Source organism: Mustelus asterias, chromosome 3 (assembly GCF_964213995.1).
Source record: "Mustelus asterias chromosome 3, sMusAst1.hap1.1, whole genome shotgun sequence".
In the NCBI taxonomy this organism is placed as follows: Eukaryota; Metazoa; Chordata; class Chondrichthyes; order Carcharhiniformes; family Triakidae; genus Mustelus; species Mustelus asterias.
The window spans coordinates 78,724,338-78,748,310 of record NC_135803.1 but is presented as its reverse complement, the minus strand read 5'-3'; the positions used below and the strand labels follow the sequence as shown (position 1 = coordinate 78,748,310).

The 23,973-nt window shown below is 42.9% G+C and overlaps 2 protein-coding genes across 2 annotated transcripts in view; one reads left to right on the top strand and one right to left on the bottom strand.

Moving 5' to 3' along the window:
* Positions 1-9,220: 9,220 nt before the first annotated feature.
* LOC144491442 (inhibitor of growth protein 5-like) lies at positions 9,221-21,540 on the bottom strand. The gene is made up of 8 exons (XM_078209264.1): positions 21,493-21,540; positions 18,730-18,801; positions 17,819-17,985; positions 16,856-16,967; positions 14,442-14,535; positions 10,531-10,666; positions 9,689-9,750; positions 9,221-9,355 (listed from the first exon to the last, which is right to left on the bottom strand). The coding sequence occupies exons 1-8, from the start codon at positions 21,527-21,529 to the stop codon at positions 9,316-9,318; spliced, it is 720 nt and encodes a 239-aa protein (XP_078065390.1). The 5' UTR covers positions 21,530-21,540; the 3' UTR covers positions 9,221-9,315.
* A 44-nt stretch (positions 21,541-21,584) lies between these two features.
* dtymk (deoxythymidylate kinase (thymidylate kinase)) overlaps positions 21,585-23,973 on the top strand; it is a 31,407-nt gene continuing 29,018 nt past the window's right edge. Inside the window, exon 1 of the mRNA XM_078209267.1 lies at positions 21,585-21,675. Within this exon, the coding sequence (XP_078065393.1) occupies positions 21,585-21,675 (91 nt within the window). The remainder of the gene's footprint in view (positions 21,676-23,973) is intronic.

Genomic DNA, 23,973 nt, shown 5'->3' with positions numbered 1-23,973 from the left:
CCTCACAGCTCCAAGGACCCGGGTTCAGTCTGGTCTTGGGTGATTGTGCGGAGTTTGTATATACTCCCTGTGTCTGCAGGGGTTTCCTCCGGGTGCTCCGGTTTCCAAGGATGTGCAGGTTAGGTGAATTGTCCATGATAAAGCACCCTTGGTGTCCCAAGGTGTGAACGTTGAATGGATTGGCCATGATAAATGTGTGGGGTCACAGATCTAGGGCAGGGAAGAGGGTCAGGATAAGATACCATGTGAGAGAGTCAGTGCAGTTGAGATGGGCCAAATATCCTCTTCTGCACTGTAGGGATTCTATCGTTAACGGCTGAAATCTCCTGTCCTCGTTTGCCACTGGTATTATCCCATGCTGCTGAAAATGAATGGAGTTTTTGCTGGAACACCAAATTTTCTCTTTTTGCTCGTAATGGGACCCACCTGGACGAGATCAGAGAATCCCACTCAACGTTTCGAGTCCATATGACTCTGCTTCAGAGTTAAAGAGGAGGAGAAATGTGTTGGATTTTATACTATATAAGAGTGGGTGGAGCAAATAGGTCAGTGATAGGTGTGAGCGAGGAGAGATTGGACAGAGGTGTGTAGGGCATGAGACAGAGGAAGTGTTCATGGCATTGTTAAGGACCACAGTAGGTGCTGATAGTGGCATAAATAAAAAGGCAATCGAAAATGTTAATCAGAGAACAAAATGTCAGTGCTCAGTGAAAGCAAAATTTAAGAACAAGTAACTGGTAGCCCTATGGGAAGGGAAGGGTTGTGCTGGGACATAAAAATGTTAGATTTTAACAAAGGGGTCAAAATGGAGGGGAATGTTCACAATCTATAGTTTTTGAATGCAATGTTAAATCCAGAAATCTGTAAGATGCCCTGATTGGAAGATGAGGTGTTGTTCCTGCAGTTTGCATGGCAGCAGGCCAAGGATTGGATTTGGACAAGATAGTGAGTTGAAATGGCAAGCGACAGGAAGGTTGGGGTCATAGTTGCAGAAGAAGTGAAGGTGTTCCGCAAAGTGGTCTCCCCAATGTAGTGGAGACTGCATCGGGAGCAGTGAATACAGTCGACTGAATTGACGGAAGTGCAAGTGAAATGTTGCTTCACCTAAAAGGAATCGTATCATGAAATGTAAACTCCTGAGGAGCAATTATAGAAATTCATTTTGCCTCCACATTTTTACAGAGAAACATTGTTCGGGGTTTCATCTGAAAATGGATGGAATGCCACAGTACTACATCTAGAGGAAGTGGGTACTGAAGAAGTTACCTCAAAGTGCCATCTACAACATTAAGTTTTGACTGGGAGTCTGGTGAGAGGTCCATGCAATATTACCAATGGCAGAACATAAGCATTGCTCAATCCACCTATGCCACTCTCTAATGAATATTTACTGTACTTGTAAAACATTTTCTGGTTTTGATTTTTGAACTACTTTTGGACTTTTAAATTCACTCATGTCCTACCACCTCATCTTAACATGCATGAATTTGGATCAAAAAGCTATCTCCTTTCAGATACGAGTTTACCGGATAAAAATAAACTTCACATATTTCAAGGATGGGATGAGTGAATTGATTAAATACAAAGAACAAAAAGAACAAAGAACAATACAGCACAGGAACAGGCCCTTCGGCCCTCCAAGCCTGTGCCGCTCCCTGGTCCAAACTAGACCATTCTTTTGTATCCCTCCATTCCCACTCCGTTCATATGGCTATCTAGATAAGTCTTAAACATTCCCAGTGTGTCCGCCTCCACCACCTTGCCTGGCAGCGCATTCCAGGCCCCCACCACCCTCTGTGTAAAATATGTCCTTCTGATATCTGTGTTAAACCTCCCCCCCTTCACCTTGAAGCTATGACCCCTCGTGAACGTCACCACTGACCTGGGGAAAAGCTTCCCACTGTTCACCCTATCTATGCCTTTCATAATTTTATACACCTCTATTAAGTCTCCCCTCGTCCTCCGTCTTTCCAGGGAGAACAACCCCAGTTTACCCAATCTCTCCTCATAACTAAGCCCCTCCATACCAGGCAACATCCTGGTAAACCTCCTCTGTACTCTCTCCAAAGCCTCCACGTCCTTCTGGTAGTGAGGCGACCAGAACTGGGCGCAGTATTCCAAATGCGGCTGAACCAATGTTCTATACAACTGCAACATCAGACCCCAACTTTTATACTCTATGCCCCGTCCTATCAAGGCAAGCATGCCATATGCCTTCTTCACCACCTTCTCCACCTGTGACGGCACCTTCAAGGATCTGTGGACTTGCACACCCAGGTCCCTCTGCATATCTACACCCTTTATGGTTCTGCCATTTATTGTATAGCTCCTCCCTTAATTATTTCTACCAAAATGCATCACTTCGCATTTATCAGGATTGAACTCCATCTGCCATTTCTTTGCCTAAATTTCCAGCCTACCTATATCCTTCTGTAGCTTCTGACAATGCTCCTCACTATCTGCAAGTCCTGCCAATTTTGTGTCGTCCGCAAACTTACTGATCACCCCAGTTACACCTTCTTCCAGATCGTTTATATAAATCACAAACAGCAGAGGTCCCAATACAGAGCCCTGCGGAACACCACTAGTCACAGGCCTCCAGCCGGAAAAAGACCCTTCCACTACCACCCTGTCTTCTGTGACCAAGATGTGGAGATGCCGGCGTTGGACTGGGGTAAGCACAGTAAGAAGTCTCACAACACCAGGTTAAAGTCCAACAGGTTTATTTGGTAGCAAATACCATAAGCTTTCGGAGCAGCACGCTCTGATAGCTTATGGTATTTGCTACCAAATAAACCTGTTGGACTTTAACCTGGTGTTGTGAGACTTCTTTCTGTGACCAAGCCAGTTCTCTACCCATCTAGCCACCTCCCCCTTTATCCCATGAGATCCAACCTTTTTCACCAGCCCACCATGAGGGACTTTGTCAAACGCTTTACTAAAGTCCACATAGACGACATCCACGACCCTTCCCTCGTCAACCATTCTAGTCACTTCTTCAAAAAACTCCACCAGGTTAGTGAGGCATGACCTCCCTCTCACAAAACCATGCTATTGTTAATGAGTTTATTCCTTTCTAAATGCGCATACATCCTATCTCTAAGAATCTTCTCCAACAACTTCCCCACCACGGACGTCAAGCTCACCGGCCTATAATTACCCGGGTTATCCTTCCTACCCTTCTTAAATAATGGGACCACATTAGCTATCCTCCAATCCTCTGGGACCTCACCTGCATCCAGTGACGAGACAAAGATTTGCGTCAGAGGCCCAGCGATTTCATCTCTCGTCTCCCTGAGCAGCCTTGGATAGATTCCATCAGGCCCTGGGGATTTGTCAGTCTTTATATTCTCTAACAAACCTAACACTTCCTCCCTTGTAATGGAGATTTAAACAGTCGAAATTGTACAAAGCAAAGCTTCCGCAAACTATAGTGCATCAACACACACAATGTTACTGCAGTGGAATGAGGCTGGGGCTGTGACGTTCAAATGCACGAGGTGGATATTTGGAGCAGTGAGGAGTGAATAGCACAATCTAATTGAATGATGTAACAGACTCAAAGGATTGAATGGCCAACTGTTCCTCTAAAATACCACGGTTCAGTAGTTAGAATCATACTTTTCACCTGGGAAATTGCAAAGATATGGCACACTTTCAGTAAATGAAGTCTCCCAGATATATACTTCTTCCAATTTTGCTTTCACATAGTTTATTTTCTTGGTGTACTTTAAATTGTGATAGTTTAACTTTATCCTACAATATTTTATTCCCTCAATCTGGGATTATACCTTTAAACCCTGCCTTGCAGTATGTGAAGCTCTTTAATATTTTATCATTGTCATTCCAATTACACTGATCAGTTTTATTGTCCTCTGTACAGTTTACTGTACAATGTTCAAAACTGGATAATGGTTCATATGGTTTGACCAGCCCATAGAAAAACCTCAGCAGAACTTCTACAGCTCATGTGACATAGACAAATAAGGTGTGCAGTCCTATGTTGAATGAACACTACATCCAACAGATTCTTTAACAGAGGGTGCAACCATTTATATGTAATAGTAATAAAATTAGATTTACTTGGAAGCCGATGCAGTTCTCAAAAATACTTTATTTGACAATATAACCATCATTACATCATTCTAAAAAATACAGATATACATTACTATGATGTCTTTTTTAAAAAGTTAATTATTTGTTTACAAAGGGAACATCCACATTGTCCAAACTAAAAGGCATTTGAGCAACTGTACAACAGAAGATGAAAATAAATCAACAGTCAAGAATCAGAGTGTCTGAATTATCTGATAAACCCACGGTTTAGGTCAGCCTGCGTTATTCCAAATACAGCCCTGGAAATAAAAAATGTGTCACTTCATGACTCATTATCCTTTCCAAACAGCTGATTCAGACAGCAAAACTGGCCACAACAGGTAGCATCCATTGCCCTGCTCGCTGTCTCCCCACTGTCCAATGTTCATGGTGACAGAACACTTTCTTCTGAAGAATGTACACTAAATAATTAACTAAAAGCCTGTCGTACACAGAATATCTTTCATAGCAAGGTCAGAAACATCTTGCTATACACATTATAAATGGCTCATGGATTATATTTGATGTATTAAAGTGCTTTTAGACTTGCCTGTAAAATAGTTCTTATCTAGGAAGTGGACTCTATATGCTGTTCCCCCCTTTTATAAAATTTCCCTCAGATGTGTTATCTGGAACCCCAATCACTATGGAGTGCAAACAGGACAGTGATCAAGGTCGAGAATGCTTTGTCCACATCATAGCTTTTGTTTTATGTTGCATGAACGTGCAGCCTCAAACCAAAAGCAGATATGTTGAACCACATATGTGTAGATCCATAATGTGGTCAGTTCCCTTAATGTTGCCCATTTACACTCCTGCCTTCTGCAATGTATGATTAATTAGTGGGAATTAGAGAAGTCAAAAAAAACATTGTAAGAAAAATCATCATTTCATACAAATGGTTGGGCAAACAGCAATCACCCAAATGAGAACTCAGCATGTTTTTCAGAGATAAAAAAAGAATGAATAAAAGCAACATCCCAAATCAAATGTACAATCTCGTCCAAACAGCGAACTTAGTAGAACCTCCTCAGTGCAGGAGGCCATTCAGCCCATCGAGTCTGCACCAACTCTCCGAAAGAACATCTTACCCAGGCCCACTCCCTGCCCTGTCCCCTTAATACCATGCATTTACCACGGCTAATCCACCTAACCAGCACATCCTTAGACTGTGGCAGGGAACCCACGCACAGAGCAAACTCCGCAGTCACTCAAGGCCGGAATCAAACCTGGGTCTCTGGTGCTGTGAGGCAGCAGTGCTAACCACTGTGCCATTTATTTCAGTCGTCTTTCTAATAGTGAATTCTCACTCCTCCTCGGTTCAGTTGGATTACACCAAGACTGGATACAAATATAAAGGGAATTAGATACTAAATTATCTCATCTTAATATTTGTTCTCTTTGCTACATCTTTAGTGATACCAGCACAATTTGCATGACTGGTTAGGACACATTTCCTGCCCTTCACCAAACTAAGATACAAGAGAGCTAAGAAATACATAGCTAAAAATCTGAAATAATAGTGGCCATGAGTTAACATGGAGTTAACCATTTCCCATCCAAACATCTTGACACTGTGATCACACTATGATGGACTGATGCAAGTGTCAATATCCCAGTCTTTCAAAGCTATTTTTGGTAGTTAATGTTCATTTTGAAGCTGGACACTATTTTCTTCATCAATTCTTCTAACATGCAGTTATAATGTCTACTACAGACACTAAATGGGGAATCTGATCCCAGGCTTTTACCTGGAATACAGGTCAAATGTGGCATTCTCCCTCACTGCAAATCACCCCAGCTCCACAAGAGTGTCTTGGCACTCCTGAACTGGTCAGTGTACATTTTCTATCATAGGTAACAGTGAAGGAGGAAATTGTGAAGATTTTTATCAATGACACATTTTCAAACACAGTCTATCAGTTCAAATATATTTACAGCAGATTAACAAAATCTGAAATAGGAATCACAACATTACCAGTTAAACAGCACTCAAAAAACATTAATAATTCAGGAAAAAAGAATGGCTATTTCATCCATCGAAACCATTCTTTCTGTTCACAATATAGGAATCCAAATTTAAATAACCCCAATATTTTTTTCATTAACCTGGTTGTGAATTATTCCAAATATTTATCATTTTGAGTACAAGTTCTTCTCAATTTATTTTCTGTAGACTTCTCTTTTCCACTGATGGCCTCCAATCCTACATCTTTGGCATATTTTCATACATTACATAATCTGTACAGTACCTTATACACAGCATTTAGTATTCAAACACTTCAGTGAGTCCACGATTAACTACCTTCTTTCTAGACTGGAAAGCATTATTTTCTCATTGTGGCTAGGCTCCTTCATACTTGATGTTGCCTCTTTTGATAGCCTCTCAAATCATCTTTTGTAATAGTGATCAAAACTGAACACAACAGTATGGCACATTGTAAACAAATTGATGAGAGAAGCTATCAGCAAGTGGATGCTATATGAGGCTGATGTCAGTGGGTTCTAGAGCCTGTCAGCAACAGCTGACAGACCCAAATCAAATAAAATTCACTATAATTCATACAATCTGGAGCTCTGTATTAAATAGGTCAGTGCTGGCACAATGTACTTCTAATCTTGTAATGGTCAAGTAGACAGGTGAACAGGTATTATAGCTAGCATTATGTACTTTCATTCACCTCTAGTTGGAGCAACTTGTTCTGTGGTGAGCACCATTTCCCACCCTGATCAGGTTGCCTGCCTGATCAGAACCAAGCCCACCCCCTATAGCATACTTGGTAATCTGATACCTGAATCAGGTATGCAGCACTCCAGTGTATTAATAGTGACTGATAAGCCGGGATGACACTGGCAGCTTATATTTATTTTACCCATTTTTAGAAAAGCTCACCATTGCTTCTAAGTGATGAGTATGATTTACACTGATTAGAATCATAGAAGCCCTACAGTGCAGAAAGAGGCCATTTGGCCCATCGAGTCTGCACCGACCACAATCCCACCCAGGCTCTACCCCCATATCCCTACATATTTACCCACTAACCCCTCTAACCTACGCATCTCAAGACACTAAGATGCAATTTTAGCATGGCCAATCAACCTAACCCGCACATCTTTGGACTGTGGGAGGAAACCGGAGCACCTGGAGGAAACCCACGCAGACACGAGGAGAATGTGCAAACTCCACACAGACAGTGACCGAAGCTGGGAATCGAACCCAGGTCCCTGGAGCTGTGAAGCAGCAGTGCTGACCACTGTGCTACCATGCCGCCCCATTCCAGCCGTACTCTTGCACACAGCTGGGAAACCCATAACCTCAGGTCTGCAAATGTGCATCAAAGCTGTCTGTGCTTGGTAAAAGAGTGTGTCTCTGTAGGGTACAAATTTGCATTCTTGTGAAATAAACAGGTTAGGTTTTTCAGGAGCTTAGTTCCAAGATTCTGGACGGCGCAGCACGGTGGCACAGTGGTTAGCATTGCTGCCTCACAGCGCCAGGGACCCGGGTTCGATTCCCGGCTTGGGTCACTGTCTGTGTGGTGTTTGCACGTTCTCCCCGTGTTTGCATGGGTTTCTTCCGGGTGCTCCGGTTTCCTCCCACAGTCTGAAAGATGTGCTGGTTAGGTGCATTGACCCGAACAGGTGCTGGAGTGTGGCGACTAGGGGAATTTCACAGTAACTTCATTGCAGTGTTAATGTAAGCCTTACTTGTGACTAATAAATAAACTTTAACTTTAAAGTTTACCAGAGTTCCCACATGTTTAACACTTGGCTGATGACAAACAAAAAACTGCCAGATGTGGCAGGCCACATCCAACAGACCCACAAATTTATTTGATTATAGGAGGCAACACAGCTCCTGAACTTGGATCCATAATGCACAATCCTTTAAGATCTAAGAAACTTGTGCTTGTGTACATTCAGAGTCTCTGAACTACAGAGATACATATTGTTTAAGCCTTTATGTTGGTAATTCCAGCCACATAGAATCCCTGCTTATTCACCATGGCAAGACTGACTTCATATTATTCTTCAAGAAAAGAAAAACTGGTATACGTTTATTTTGGTTTAAAATTTTCCTTCAATACTGAATAGGCAAAAGCATTCTTAAAAAAACATTCAAATCTGGGTTTTAAAAAAGATGTGGTATAAAGAATACACACCAACAGCAGTGGTTTAAAATAAAATATCCCATCCTTTGAGTTGTCCTATTGGTTACAATCTTCAAATTCTGAGATATTTTCCAGGGTCTACAGCCCTGCCATATAATCCTTTCAATGGATAGTCCTTAATGAAAGTATCACAATGCTTCTATAAATCACAATATTGCACGATAAAATGGACAGTCCCATTCTCTTTAAAATGTTTTTTGCCAAAGTATAAAGGTTTTTCTTACTATCACAATCATATATATTATTTTGCATATCACAAAACAGTGCGCCCCACATAATATCAAACTCTTGTTAATATCAAATTCAGAGGCAGTCATTTCCTTCCTTAAAGCAGCTTTGGTCTCGAGTAACACCAAATTCCTGTCCACAGTTGTTGCCATGTGGTCATAAGCTATGTTCCACATGGGCTCCATATAACTGCAACTGAGATACAAATCTAGTGCCTTCCTGGGATCAGGGATAGCAGTGGTTACAATGGTAAATGCTATCTTTAGTATCCAGTGAATTACAACATATTTAAAAATCCCTTTGAGAGCTGTGATATCGCAGTTTCAAGGTACTGGTATCTCGAGGGCCAAAGGGAGCAAGAGTTTGGAGTAATCAAGTTGCTAAAGCCAATATTTTATTGCTGTAGTTTCAATACGGTGACTTCAAAAAAAGGGTTGAGTATTTCCACAATGGCTTCCTGTTCTCCAACTTCAACAAGAATCCCTGTACATTCTCACAATTTGTTCCCATTTATTAATGACACTCCCAGACCTAATCAAGTTGACCCTGAAATAACTCAATAATTATCATGGACTGAATGGTACCATGCCAGCCTATGAAGCTGCAGATGTACCTTCAATGTCCAAAAGTTGTTCATGTGCCTGGAAATGAAATGTCAAACTTCAAATGGTTTCATTAAACCAATCTTAGGAGTGAAATAAAACAAAGCCTCCTCCCCACCCACCCACCCCAGACACAAATTGGGCAAGGTTAAACAAAATTGCAACAATTTGAAGACACAAGAACAAAAAGCACAATGTGGAGGCAAGTGAGAGGGGTAGCTTCACTTCTTTTTCCTTTCCTGGGTACATCGTGGACAGAACCTGTACACAAACAAGAACAGAGAAGTAAACAAGCAGTCTTCATCATGTGCCTCACAATGTTACTCTTTCAATTCCTCAACCTCTTCCTCCCCATCTCCTACGTTGAATTACTGTCACTCATCCCTCCAAAGTCTGCCCCACGGAAAAAGTTACTAAAGGTGACATTACAACATTTGAAACTGTGTGAACAATTACACTTTGCTATTGCTTTAGTAGAACTCTGATTTATCCAAGATCATAGCTATCACCACTTCTGGAACCAACTACAACTTCTGTCATAATACCTTGCTATTTACAGTGGAGCTGTGAAATACTTATGCTGGACAGTCTTACCATTTTCCTTTTGGTTTTGTTGCAAGGTCCACGCAAGCAAAGTGAAACCACTCAATTGGGCACTGTTGATAATAAAGCAGAACACAACTGATTAATCCCACAGTCACAAACATCAAGACCACCTCTTTTTATACTGGGCATCAATTGGTTGAACAGCTGGTTATTGATGCCAACAGCACAGGTATAATTCCTGTACCAGCTGAGGTGATTCATGAAGGCTCTGCCTTCTCAACTTTATCCGTTGCCTGAGGTGTGGTGATCCTCAAGTTAAATCACCACTACTCAGCTCTCCTCCTTAAAAGGAGAGAGGAGCCTATGGTTATCTGGGACTATGGCAACTTTAGCTTACCTGTATTTATACAAGCTGAAATTCTACAGAGATGAATCAGCACTCATCCGAGTGTCTAGAAAACATGCCAGAGAACCAGAGAATTTAATACAAACCAGCTACCTAATTAACTAATTGCAGCTGCCTTTCCTGTAGGGAGCTTGTTTCTCTCTAGCTAGGACTGAAACCAAAAATTGTAAATTATAGTTAAATTCTAAATGCAAACTAGCCTAGATTTTGGAAAGAGATTAACCCTTAAAATTCTCTCATTTCACAGATTCCCAAGCTCTCAATCTGTGACTGGCTGTACCCAGTGATCAGCTGCTGTCTTTGTGCTTGCTTACTTTTTAATCCTGGTTCAATAAATCTTTACACACAAATAAATATCAACAAGTCTCTTCATCCAGCTCTACTAAATAGGAATGATTTTTAATAGTGTACTAACAAGAACATTAAACCAAAACACCAGAAATTAGAGCATACAATTCAGATAATTTAAATCAAAAGCACTTACATCTGGGTTATCACAGCCTATCATTTCTCCGTAAGAAACCTGGTGACACAGACAGTAGGTGGGTTCATTGGGATCAACTGGCATGTCTAACACATCGGATGGGTGCATTTTCAAAACGGAATCAGAATATTCTGGCCTAGAGAAGGAAAACCAAAATTAATTCTAGACACAAGCTTCTTGTAGGTTGCATTATGCCCTCCTGCAGAGAAACCAAAAGCTTAAATAAGGAACTCCAACCATCACCCCCTGCTTTCTTTTGTTCTTAATGAATGAAATTGAGGTTGATCCAACATTTAGGGCGGCACGGTAGCACAGTGGTTAGCACTGCTGCTTCACAGCTCCAGGGACCTGGGTTCGATTCCTGGCTTGGGTCACTGCCTGTGTGGAGTTTGCACATTCTCCTCGTGTCTGTGTGGGTTTCCTCCGGGTGCTCCGGTTTCCTCCCACAGTCCAAAGATGTGCGGGGTAGGTTGATTGGCCATGCTAAAATTGCCCCTTAGTGTCCTGAAATGCGTCGGTTAAAGGGATTAGTGGGTAAATATGTAGGGATATGGGGGTAGGGCCTGGGTGGGATTGTGGTCAGTGCAGACTCGATGGGCCGAATGGCCTCTTTCTGCACTGTAGGGTTTCTATGATGAACATTGCAGGAAGATAAACGTGCATTTCATACCATCTTTCATGTCTGTCACAAAGCGCTTTACAACCAATGAAGAACTTCTGAAGAGTAGTGACTGCTGAATTCATAGAATCCCTACAGTCACGGAGGAAACCCACACAGACACAGGGAGAATGGTGCAAACTCCACACAGACACCCAAGGCTGGAATCGAATCCGAGTCCAAGGCACTGTGAGGCAGCAGTGCTAACCACAGTGCCGTGAAATGTTGGAAAGTTCTCTGGACCGCCACTCATTATTTAAAACTGGTATGGTAATGTGAGTAAAGACATTTTTTTTTTACCTACTTCATTACATACACGCAAATCCTCCTTGTATATGGGATGTAACACCTTGTAAATCAAATTAAAATGCAAAGTCATGCTGTAATATAAAGTTGCTCAAAACTCTCTCTTAGATAGATAAAAAGATTTTGACTTTGTGAAATATTATACTTTAAATCACCACCTCAAATTGTTTCCACCACATTCAATAAGATCACCTCTCATTCTTCTGACTTAAAGTGGGGAGGAGAGGGGGGGGGAGGAGGAGGAAGGGAGAAAGAGAGAGAGAGAGAGACCAAATTTAATGTTTTGGGCAAGAAATAAAAGGAGACTGTAGGCAAGAACTATTTTTTACTGAACAGGTAGTGATGAGCTGGAACTCTCTTCCTATGCAGGTTGTGTCCAACTTGTACCTGCCATCTTTGAACCCAAGAGATGGCAACAAATGATTTCAAGAGGAAATTGGATGGGCAGAAATGCAGAAAATGGGTTGTAGACAGATAACGGCTCTGTTAGTCACAGTGGAGGAATCTTTGACTGAGGAAAATGGAAGACATATCAGAAGCACCGCTGTGGAGGGTAGCATCACAGAACAGATAAGACAAAGATGGAGAAACCGAGGTGTCAGGTAATTGTGGGAATTGGTGGACTTGTAATGAATATCAGTAGATAGTCTATCCCCAGAAATGGAGACAGAGAAATCAAGGAAGAGAAGGGAAGTATTGATAATGGACCATGTGAAGGTGACAAAGTGGTGGAAACTAGAAGCAAAATTGATTAATATTTCCATTTCTGGATAACAGCAGGAAGCAACACCAATGCGGTCATCGACATGCCCGAAGAAGAGCATTTGACAGCTGAAAAACAACAAAGCCCCTGGAGTTCCTGCTGTAATTCTGAAACACGGCAGAGATACACGCCTGGCAAGGCTGCACAACCTCATATTCCGCATCCGGGAAAGAATGAGGGAATGCTAGGAGACCTCAGAGACAACATGATCATGACTTTAATAAAGAAGGGAGACAAGTCCAAATGTGGTAACTCCCCTTGTTTGCCACAGGGAAAATCATTGCAACCATCCTCCTCAATTGCCTCCTTCAAGTGGTTGAGGAACTCCTTCCAGAACTGCAGTACTTTTTTCACCCATTGAGAGGTACTACAGACATGATCTTCACTGTGTGGCAAATCCAAGAAAAACGCAAGGAACAGCACCAACAAATATCTGTACTTGGCCTTTTTGACCTCATGAAAGCCTTTGAATTTGTCAACTGAGAAGGCTCATGGAGTTTCCTCCTCAAATTTGACTGCCCAAAAATATTTGTTACTATTCTATGCCTACTCCACGATAGCATGTGAACTGTGATCTTCACCAACTGAACCGTCACAAATCCTATCTCAGTGAAAACTGGGGTTAAACAAGGCTTTGTCATTGCACCAACTCTCTTTTCCATTTTCCTCACTGCAATCTCACCTTCAGCAAATTACCCACAAACATGGAAAAAAACTGCAGAAGAGACAGGAAACTGTTCAACCTACACCACCTTCAATCCAAAACCACTCCAACCTGAGTTATAGACTTCAGTATTCAAATTGGCTTGTGTACGTTCACTCAAACTGAACTCCAGGTCACTATCCACTCCTCTGAAGCACTTAAGAAAATGGACCTTTCAGTAAACATACAGAAATGCTAAGGTGCTCACTTTCCACCCCCAGTCTCTGTATTCAAAGGATTATGCTTCACCATTTCCACCAATGCAATCATGATGCCACCACATAAGAGGAATTTGATTGTTTTATCTAGCATACAGTCACATCCCAGAGAAATGGACAGTGGGTGACATGTCAGGAAACCAGATAATAGGGAATTTGGAGAGGTCGAGAAGGATGTCCTGCAGACACTGGCTGTATCCAACAGCTATAATGTACTTGCTATCTTTGAACTTGAGGGGAAGGGGACATCAAGGCAGTATTTGATCGAGTGTAGCAAAAGGAAAAAGACCAAGGGAAGGACAGCCACAATGTAGACCAAGGCACCAAAGTTCAGATGACTGCCCAAGCTGAGGGGAAGGAGGTATGGTTGGGTGTGAAAGGAAAGAGCAGAATAGAAATGTGGTATTGATAAAAGTATTTTATAAATAGGGGTATGGATGGCATCCTCTGCAAGCACAAACTAGAGTCCTGAAGCAAGGACTGCCTATTTTGATCCACGCAAGGCAAATCTCAAGGTGGCAGAAGAACTTGGAAAAGAAGGTTGGAACCTCAGCTGCCAATGGACTCACTAATGGGCCATTATATCAGTTACAAATCCTGCTAGTTTTGTCTGCCTCAATGAGTATAATTGCATGGGCTGACAATCAAGGCTGATGACCTGCGTCGCAACTTCACCGAGTTAGGACAATACCTCAAGTGCGATGGTTCAATCTATGGTGAAATGTTCAGCAGTTTTGTCCATTTTGATCATTAGTCCACCGCAAACATCACTTTAGATACATCAGTCCAGAGGACATATGGCATGGCCTAAATTACGTGAGAAATCCAGTAATAACTTCTATCTAGGCTCATTCCAAATTTATTGCACGAGTTCGGCCTTCAAGGTCACAAAGACATGGGATCAGTTCATTCAGACTGTGATCCAATTAACCAAAGTAGGAAGCGCAACATCAGTATCCTACTCCTCCTGATAAGGTCGCCACTTTCTACTTGCTGACTGAAGGCCAAATAAGTTCCAGTCTGAATCAACATATTAAGCGAATACACAAAGCACATGGCTTCCACAGAACAAATCCATACTTGGAAGTATGGAAAACATAAAATGAAGAATCTCACCTCACGCCCACTATTGCATAGTGAACTTGCACCAGCTGATAACTACATTGATATTATGGAATGCACACAGGGATGGTTGGGGGGGGGGGGGGTATTAAAATGGAAAAAAAATAGTGCTGTTTATTATAAATTGAACATCCATCCTACCCTGCTTTCTGCTTCTTTTTCTTTGGTATATCATCATCAGATCCACGTCTACTACGACCCCGAGACCCCCTCTTGTCTTTCTGGCCTCTGCCTTCTAAAAAGGAGAGAAACAGAGGCACATTTGATGCATAGACAGTAGAGTGAATAGGAAGCTCAACTTTTCAGTTAGTTTTAGCATTTTGAGTTTCAACTCATCTTTTTTTCCTGTTGCCAGGAGTGTTTGAACTTATTCTACTGCCCCCTCTAATGGATATTTTCTATTTCACATGTATAACAAAAGGAGGAGTTTTCCTGGACACAAAAACAGAAATTGCTGAAGATACTCAGGGCAACATCTGTAGAGAGAAAAAAAGAGTACATGTTTCATCAGAACTGGGAAAAGCTAGAAACATTGAACGATTTAAGCAAGTGAAAGGTGCACCCATCAGAGAAAGAATAAATGGGAAGATATGTGATAGGGTGGAAAGCAAGTGATTAAATGACAAAAGGGCTGGTGGTGTAAGAGTAACGGTATAAGTAATGATGCAGTGTAAAAAAACGCAAGTGTTTGGGGGAGGTTAGATAGGACTTTCAGCAAAAAGCAAGGCATATCAAGAGCGCTGATATGGAAGACTGCATCACTGTCGACAGGGTTCTTGATTGTTTCTATCCCATCTCTCGCCCTTCTGCTCTTACTCCTTCCCGCCCCTCCCAAAAGTATGACAGTGCTCCCCTTGCACTCTCCTTCCTTCCTTCCCACCACCATCCAGCCCACGTATTCAACAAATCATCCTCCACCATTTCTTCCATCTCCAGCATGATGCCATCACCAAACACATCATTCCCTTTCCTCTTTTTAGCATTCTGCTGGAACTGTACCTTCCATTACACTTTGGTCCACTCCTCAATCCTCTCCAACACCTTTCCTCTTCTTGTGGAATCTTTCCATGCAAGTGCAGGAGCTGCAAACCTGCTTTTATATCTTCCCTTCTGATAGTCCAAAACTCGCGACACACCTTCCAGGTGAAAAAATGATTCGCGTGTACTTGCCAATTTAGTTAACTGCATTTACTGCTTACAATGCTCTACATTTGGATGTCCAAACACAGATTAAACAACTGGTTTGCAGAACCACCACTGTTCGGTCCACAAGCGTGACCCCAAGCTGCTAAACGTCTGACGTCTTAATTCTCCATCTTGTTCCCAAGCTGATCTATCCTCAGCCTCCTGTATTATTCTAATGAAGTTCAATGTATGTTTGAGGAACAGCATCTCATTTATAGACTGGACACCGTAACAGCTTTCTAGACTCAATAGTAAATTCAACAATTTCAAATCCTTTTAGGTGTAATTTTAACAGCTTTGTTCTTTTCATTCTTTGTTTTCGGCCAGCAGCTGTTCATCCCTCTACTCACATCTGTTCCACAATCTTGCACCACCAATCCTTTTGCCATTTAACCTTTCCTGTCTTCAACCTTTTCATAGACCTTTGCTCGTGATCTTTTTTTCCATCTTTACCCTTTCATTTGTTGAAAACCTGATGAAAGGATGTTGACATGAAACATTAACTATGTTTCTCTCTTCGCAAATGCTGCAAGGCCTGAAGGATATTTCCAGCAGTTTCTGTTTGTATTTAACATTTTCAGCACCCACAATATTTTGCTTTTGTTCCCTAGACACAATTTTGTTTCTTGAAGAGTCCAGATAAGTTGCACAAACAAGGAATCTCTGATTAATTTCATATTTCTGACACTTGTTTCAATCAACATGTGACCACTCAAACCAGAATTAGTAAACAAACCTAGACTTCCATTACTAGTAACAGATCTACAACTAGTCCCTTTATTAGCAATACTGAACGAAAGAGGGAGTAGCAGGAGTATCTGGGAAAGTCTATATTAGGACTATTAGTATGAATAACACAATTAATAAATCTTCATCTATCTAGTTGCAGCAGGTTCCCTCCCCATTAAAGAGGGATGGTAAATGGATACTCTTCTGTGCTGCTTGAAGTCTCCAGTTCTACCAGCTTCATTGGCATTGTTCAAGATTAATATGTGGTCGTATAATGTAACATTAAAGAAAAAGGTGATGAGATGGAAACAAAGACAAGTGTTGCATGAGGCACAAATCTTCTGCAACTTCATGTATCTGACAGTTGTTTGGAACCTGCACACTCAATAAAAAAGATCAATGTGTGGTCAGTCAGTTAGGAAACCTGGTTTTAAAATGAATTAAAAATCCCACTAAACTGGGACTGATAGATACTTGTTTGGTGAAGGTTTTACAGTGGAAAACAGACCTGCCATAATCACTGAATGGTGGAACAGACTTGAAGGGCCAAATGGCCTATTCCTGTTCCTATGTAATTTTCTATTGGATATCACAGTTCTCCATTTCAGAGTTTTTTTCTGTATCAAAATACCATTACTCACTCTTATTGCCTCTTCCTCCTGGGCTGTCATAGTCACTTGATTCCAATTTTTCCTTCAGATCAGCTTCAAACCTGGCCAATTCAGCATCCAGCCGCCTGATGTGTTTATCAACCTGCCACAAGCACACAAGTAAGTTCCAACACTGTGCAAAATAATTTGAATGGTCACATGTTCAGATGTGCATTACTGCGAAGATAGGCAGCTAAAGGAGACATTTTAAAGAACCTGTGACAGGGAGGTAGGAAATATCACACCTGTCACTCAGATGCCTGTCCCAACTGAGAACTATACGCCTGACATGCTATTATATGAGAATGACATCACAACTAATGAAAATCAGGAATCTTTGAACATACAGTCACGGTGTTCCACTTTAGCTTTAACTGCTCCTTTAGCAGTTTCAGTAAATGGCGGTTTTGATATTATTTCATCCTCTCATTATGCAGAACGTAATAAGTCTTGCCATGCCACTTCTGAAAGGGTGATATTATTTCAAAATGGTGCTGGGAGCAGGTCAGAAAATAAAAGTACCAATCAGACATAATTTATAGAATTTCTAATTTTCTCCCACTTCAATAACAGTCTCCTTGGGTACTATTCTCCCACTAGACAGTTCGATTTCATCAGTTTAAAATACTTTTATATTTTGTATCAATTTCGTACATAAGCTTTAGTTCATTTGGATTGCACCAAGAAAACTGATTTTTTAAATGCTGTTCAATGTAGTCTCTGCAATGACTGGGGATAATGGCAATACATAGACCACTGGTATTTTTGAAACTATTCTTGGATTATTGGAGCACTGTGCATGCAATGATAAAATGCTATTTACAAGCAAGCCCATTTATTGCACAGGGCATGTACAAGCCAACTAATGATATTTTGTGGAAAACTGCTGCATTTTTACCCCAATATCAAAATTAATTAACCATTGGTGCCCCTGTAGACCAACAGACCACCCACCATTTCATACGTCTCCATTGCTAACTGAACTTTGTCATCGCTATATTCTCTGCATTTATTGTAGGCAAGCTGAATCTGCTTCAGTTGATCAACTCGTTGATCCGGAGACAGGTCCTTCACATGTGAGATATATTCCGTTGCCAATTTGTCAATCTCTACTTTTTTATCTGAAAACAGTGAGCAAAGCAATTAGACTGGTGCAAGAATATAAATTGTACCCTCTTTTACGATTCCTGGCATTGTACCACCAGGAGGCACAGCATACAATAGCAAGGGAGATAAGTTAAACTTGTACAAGAACATGGTTAGATTTGTTAGAGCGTTTCAAGATCATGAAGGATTATGATGGTAAATTATTTTAGATTGTTGCCATCAATCAAAGACACAGTAATGAAAATATAGGTTGAATATAATGACATACGCAGAATGCATGAGTACATTGAAAATGCAAATGCTTGGTTATGTAAAAAGAGGAATATGAAAGAATACAGGAAACAACCAGGGAGGAAAATGGGATTAAACTCAATGGCAACTACAGAAGAACACCAGAGCCAACTCAAAGTAGCAACCACACTTCTGCTTGAAAATATTCCAACACCCATTCCTAGGTCTTACTTTGAGAAGTTGAAAAAGGATTTGCAGGTGACTATTTGAATTAAAAAGAATATTGGAAAAAGCTGCCCTGAACTGCAACTGTAAACTTCTAGAAAACAGAAGTGCAGTTTTCTGGCAAATCAAGTTACATATGTTCAGAGACCAATGCGCATTGCGGGTTCCAATTGAAACTTACAAAAATATTTTCACACCTTGATGCCAAAATCTGAAATCTCACTGAAATCTGCACAGCACTGTGAAACCCCAAACCCCCAAGTCTAGGCTTGCCAGGTTTTCCCCAGTTGAGTTGTATGCACCTTCAGTTCTCTGGTCTAGGTCCCGCATCAGATGGAAGATCCGCTGAAGTTCACAGGGCAGATTTTCAATACCTGTCAGAACACAAAGTAGCTTTAGTATCCAATTTCACTGGGAGCAAATTTTCAAATGTGTGTGTCTTAACTGTTATTACAGGAAATAGGTACATTCTGAATTGAACACGCCTTGGCAAATTCTCCAGACTCGGCAACCACAGGTACAGGTTGATGCCTGTTGCACCCACCATTACAGGTCGCCACCCGTCACCCCGACCGCTGCACATTGCCGCCCGTCACCCCGACCGCTGCACATCGTCGCCCGTCAACTCCCACCGCTGCACATCGCCACTCCCCCACTGCTGCACATCACCACCCGTCACCCCCACCGTTACCGACCACTGCCCACCACCCCCACCGTTACCGACCACTGCCCACCACCCCCACCGTTACCGACCACTGCCCACCACCCCCACCGTTACCGACCACTGCCCACCACCCCCACCGTTACCGACCACTGCCCACCACCCCCACCGTTACCGACCACTGCCCACCACCCCCCACCGTTACAGATCACTGCCGATTACACCCACAGTTACAGATCACTGCCAATTACACCCACCCTTACGGTTCACTGCCTATTAGAACATAGAACATAGAACATTACAGCGCAGAACAGGCCCTTCGGCCCACGATGTTGCACCGACCAGTTAAAAAAAAAAACTGTGACCCTCCAACCTAAACCAATTTCTTTTCGTCCATGAACCTATCTACGGATCTCTTAAACGCCCCCAAACTAGGCGCATTTACTACTGATGCTGGCAGGGCATTCCAATCCCTCACCACCCTCTGGGTAAAGAACCTACCCCTGACATCGGTTCTACAACTACCCCCCCTCAATTTAAAGCCATGCCCCCTCGTGCTGGATTTCTCCATCAGAGGCAAAAGGCTATCACTATCCACCCTATCTAAACCTCTAATCATCTTATATGTTTCAATAAGATCCCCTCTTAGCCGCCGCCTTTCCAGCGAAAACAATCCCAAATCCCTCAGCCTCTCCTCATAGGATCTCCCCTCCATACCAGGCAACATCCTGGTAAACCTCCTCTGCACCCTCTCCAAAGCCTCCACATCCTTCCTGTAATGTGGGGACCAGAACTGCACACAGTACTCCAAGTGCGGCCGCACCAGAGTTGTGTACAGTTGCAACATAACGCTACGACTCCTAAATTCAATCCCCCTACCAATAAACGCCAAGACACCATATGCCTTCTTAACAACCTTATCTACTTGATTCCCAACTTTCAGGGATCTATGCACACATACACCTAGATCCCTCTGCTCCTCCACACTATTCAAAGTCCTCCCGTTAGCCCTATACTCAACACATCTGTTATTCCTACCAAAGTGAATTACCTCACACTTCTCCGCATTAAACTCCATCCGCCACCTCTCGGCCCAACTTTGCAACCTGTCTAAGTCTTCCTGCAAACTACGACACCCTTCCTCACTGTCTACCACACCACCGACTTTGGTGTCATCAGCAAATTTGCTAATCCACCCAACTATACCCTCATCCAGATCATTAATAAATATTACAAACAGCAGTGGCCCCAAAACAGATCCCTGAGGTACACCACTTGTAACCGCACTCCATGATGAATATTTACTATCAACCACCACCCTCTGTTTCCTATCCGCTAGCCAATTCCTGATCCAATTTCCTAGATCACCCCCAATCCCATACATCTGCATTTTCTGCAGAAGCCTACCATGGTGAACCTTATCAAACGCCTTACTAAAATCCATATATACCACGTCCACTGCCTTGCCCCCATCCACCTCCTTGGTCACTTTCTCAAAAAACTCAATAAGGTTAGTAAGGCACGACCTACCTGCCACAAAACCATGCTGACTATCACCTATCAATTCATTACTCTCCAAATAACTATAAATCCTATCCCTTATAATTTTTCCAACATCTTGCCGACAACAGAAGTGAGACTCACCGGTCTATTACACCCACCGTTACAGATCACTGCCAATTACACCCACCGTTACGGTTCACTGCCTATTACACCCACCGTTACAGATCACTGCCTACCACAACCACCGTTACAGATCACTGCCTACCACAACCACCGTTACAGATCACTGCCAATTACACCCACCGTTACAGATCACTGCCTATTACACCCACCGTTACAGATCACTGCCTATTACACCCACCGTTACAGATCACTGCCTATTACACCCACCGTTACGGATCACTGCCTATTACACCCACCGTTACAGATCACTGCCAATTACACCCACCGTTACAGATCACTGCCTATTACACCCACCGTTACAGATCACTGCCAATTACACCCACCGTTACAGATCACTGCCTATTACACCCACCGTTACAGATTCCTAGTTGTTTACATATTTGCATCCTGCTGTTGGCGGGAAAGGGTAAATCCCAGCGCGCAGGCGCACTGGGTGCATTGCGGACTCGGGAACTCCCGGATCCCCTCCCCCGCGCTTTCCACAAACTCCCGGGAACTCCTCCTCCCCCGCCACGGGCTCGGGCACGATTCCCGGGGAGCCGGGCTCCGTTGCGTGTGTGTGCGCGGAGAGTGGGGCCGCCCACTCCGTTGCGGGGAAAGCAGGCTACTGGTCCGGCGGTCGCCACAACCCATTGCCCGGCGGGGAGGTGGTAGAGCGGAGCTCCCTTCCCCAGGGAACGCACAGGGCCCGCTGCCCCGATCGCTCTACTCCACTCACTATCCAGGTAATGCTCCAGGTACATTGCGGTCGCCATCTTGTCATCCTGTCAGCCGACCCGGACTGAGCATGCGCGCTGCCGGCCCGCCGCCATGGCAACCCCGCCCGATTTCAAGGCCCTGCTGCGCACAACATGGTTAAAGAGCCTGGGATCTTCAATAACAACAGGCCGACCTTCGACAGGTGTAATAATATTTATTATTTCACCGGATTAAGAAAAAAACCAATAAAACTTGGAAATGAAGGGTACCAGTAAAACCAGTCTGAACTGTACTTGTATACCTTAAAATGGAACCCCATTATTACTGATTTCTGCTGCAATTTGGCAGTTTTTAAGCTTCTTTTCCTCTTCTGGGTACTTGCAGAGACCTGGACAAGATGGTCCCAAGGCAGGAAACCAATTCCAACCATGACTCCTGCGGGGTGTGGGAGGATTAAAATTCAGTTAATGAAACAAAACTGGCTCCTATGAGTACTGGTGACCATCTAACTTGATGTGGAGATGCCGGCGTTGGACTGGGGTAAACACAGTAAGAACCATAGAAACCATAGAAAATTACAGCTCAGAAACAGGCCTTTTGGCCCTCCTTGTCTGTGCCGAACCATTTTTTGCCTAGTCCCACTGACCTGCACTTGGACCATATCCCTCCACACCCCTCTCATCCATGAACCTGTCCAAGTTTTTCTTAAATGTTAAAAGTGACCCCGCATTGACCACTTTATCCAGCAGCTCATTCCACACTCCCACCACTCTCTGCGTGAAGAAGCCCCCCCCTAATATTCCCTTTAAACTTTTCTCCTTTCACCCTTAACCCATGCCCTCTGGTTTTTTTCTCCCCTAGCCTCAGCGGAAAAAGCCTGCTTGCATTCACTCTATCTATACCTATCAAAATCTTATACACCTCTATCAAATCTCCCCTCAATCTTCTAGGCTCCAGGGAATAAAGTCCCAACCTATTCAATCTCTCTCTGTAACTCAGCTTCTCAAGTCCCGGCAACATCCTTGTGAACCTTCTCTGCACTCTTTCAACCATATTTACATCCTTCCTGTAACTAGGTGACCAAAACTGTACACAATACTCCAAATTCGGCCTCACCCAATGCCTTATATAACCTTACCATAACACTCCAACTTTTATACTCGATACTCCGATTTATAAAGGCCAATGTACCAAAGGCACTCTTTACGACCCTATCCACCTGTGACGTCACTTTTAGGGAATTCTGTACCTGTATTCCCAGATCCCTCTGTTCAGCTGCACTCTTCAGAGTCCTACCATTGACCCTGTACGTTCTACTTTGGTTTGGCCTTCCAATGTGCAATATCTCACACTTGTCTGCGTTAAATTCCATTTGCCATTTTTCAGCCCATTTTTCTAGTTGGTCCAAATCCCTCTGCAAGCTTTGAAAACCTTCCTCACTGTCCACTACACCTCCAATCTTTGTTTCATCAGCAAACTTGCTGATCCAATTTACCACATTATCATCCAGATCATTGATATAGATGACAAACAACAATGGACCCAACACCGATCCCTGCAGCACACCACTAGTCACAGGCCTCCACTCAGAGAAGCAATCCTCCACAACCACTCTCTGGCTTCTTCCATTGAGCCAGTGTCTAATCCAATTTACTACCTCCCCATGTATACCTAGCGACTGAACCTTCCTAACTAACCTCCCATGAGGGACCTTGTCAAAGGCCTTGCTGAAATTCAGGTAGACAAAATCCACCGCCTTCCCTTCATCCACTTTCCTGGTAACCTCCTCGAAAAACTCTAATAGATCGGTCAAACATGACCTACCACGCACAAAGCCATGTTGACTCTCCCTAATAAGTCCCTGTCTATCCAAATATTTGTAGATCCTATCCCTTATCACACCTTCCAATAACTTGCCCACCACCGACGTCAAACTTACTGGCCTATAATTTCCCGGATTTCTTTTGGAACCTTTTTTAAACAACGGAACAACATGAGCCACCCTCCAATCATCCGGCACCTCCCCCGTGAATACTGACATTTTAAATATGTCTGCCAGGGTCCCTGCAAGTTCAACACTAGCTTCCCTCAAGGTCCGTGGGAATACCCTGTCCGGTCCTGGGGATTTATCCACCCTGATTTGCCTCAAGACAGCGAGCACCTCCTCCCCTTTAATCTGTAAAGGTTCCATGACCTCCCTACCTGTTTGCCCTATTTCCGTAGACATCCATGCCCGTTTCCTCAGTAAATACGGATGCAAAAAAAACATTTAGTATCTCCCCCATCTCTTTTGGTTCCATACACAGTCTATCACTCTGGTCTTCAAGAGGACCAATTTTATCCCTCACTATCCTTTTGCTCCTAACATACCTACAGAAGCTCTTTGGATTTTCCTTCACTCTGTCTGCCAAAGCAACCTCATGTCTTCTTTTAGCCCTCCTGATTTCCCTCTTAAGTAGCTTCTTACACTTTTTATACTCCTCGAGCATCTGATCTGTTC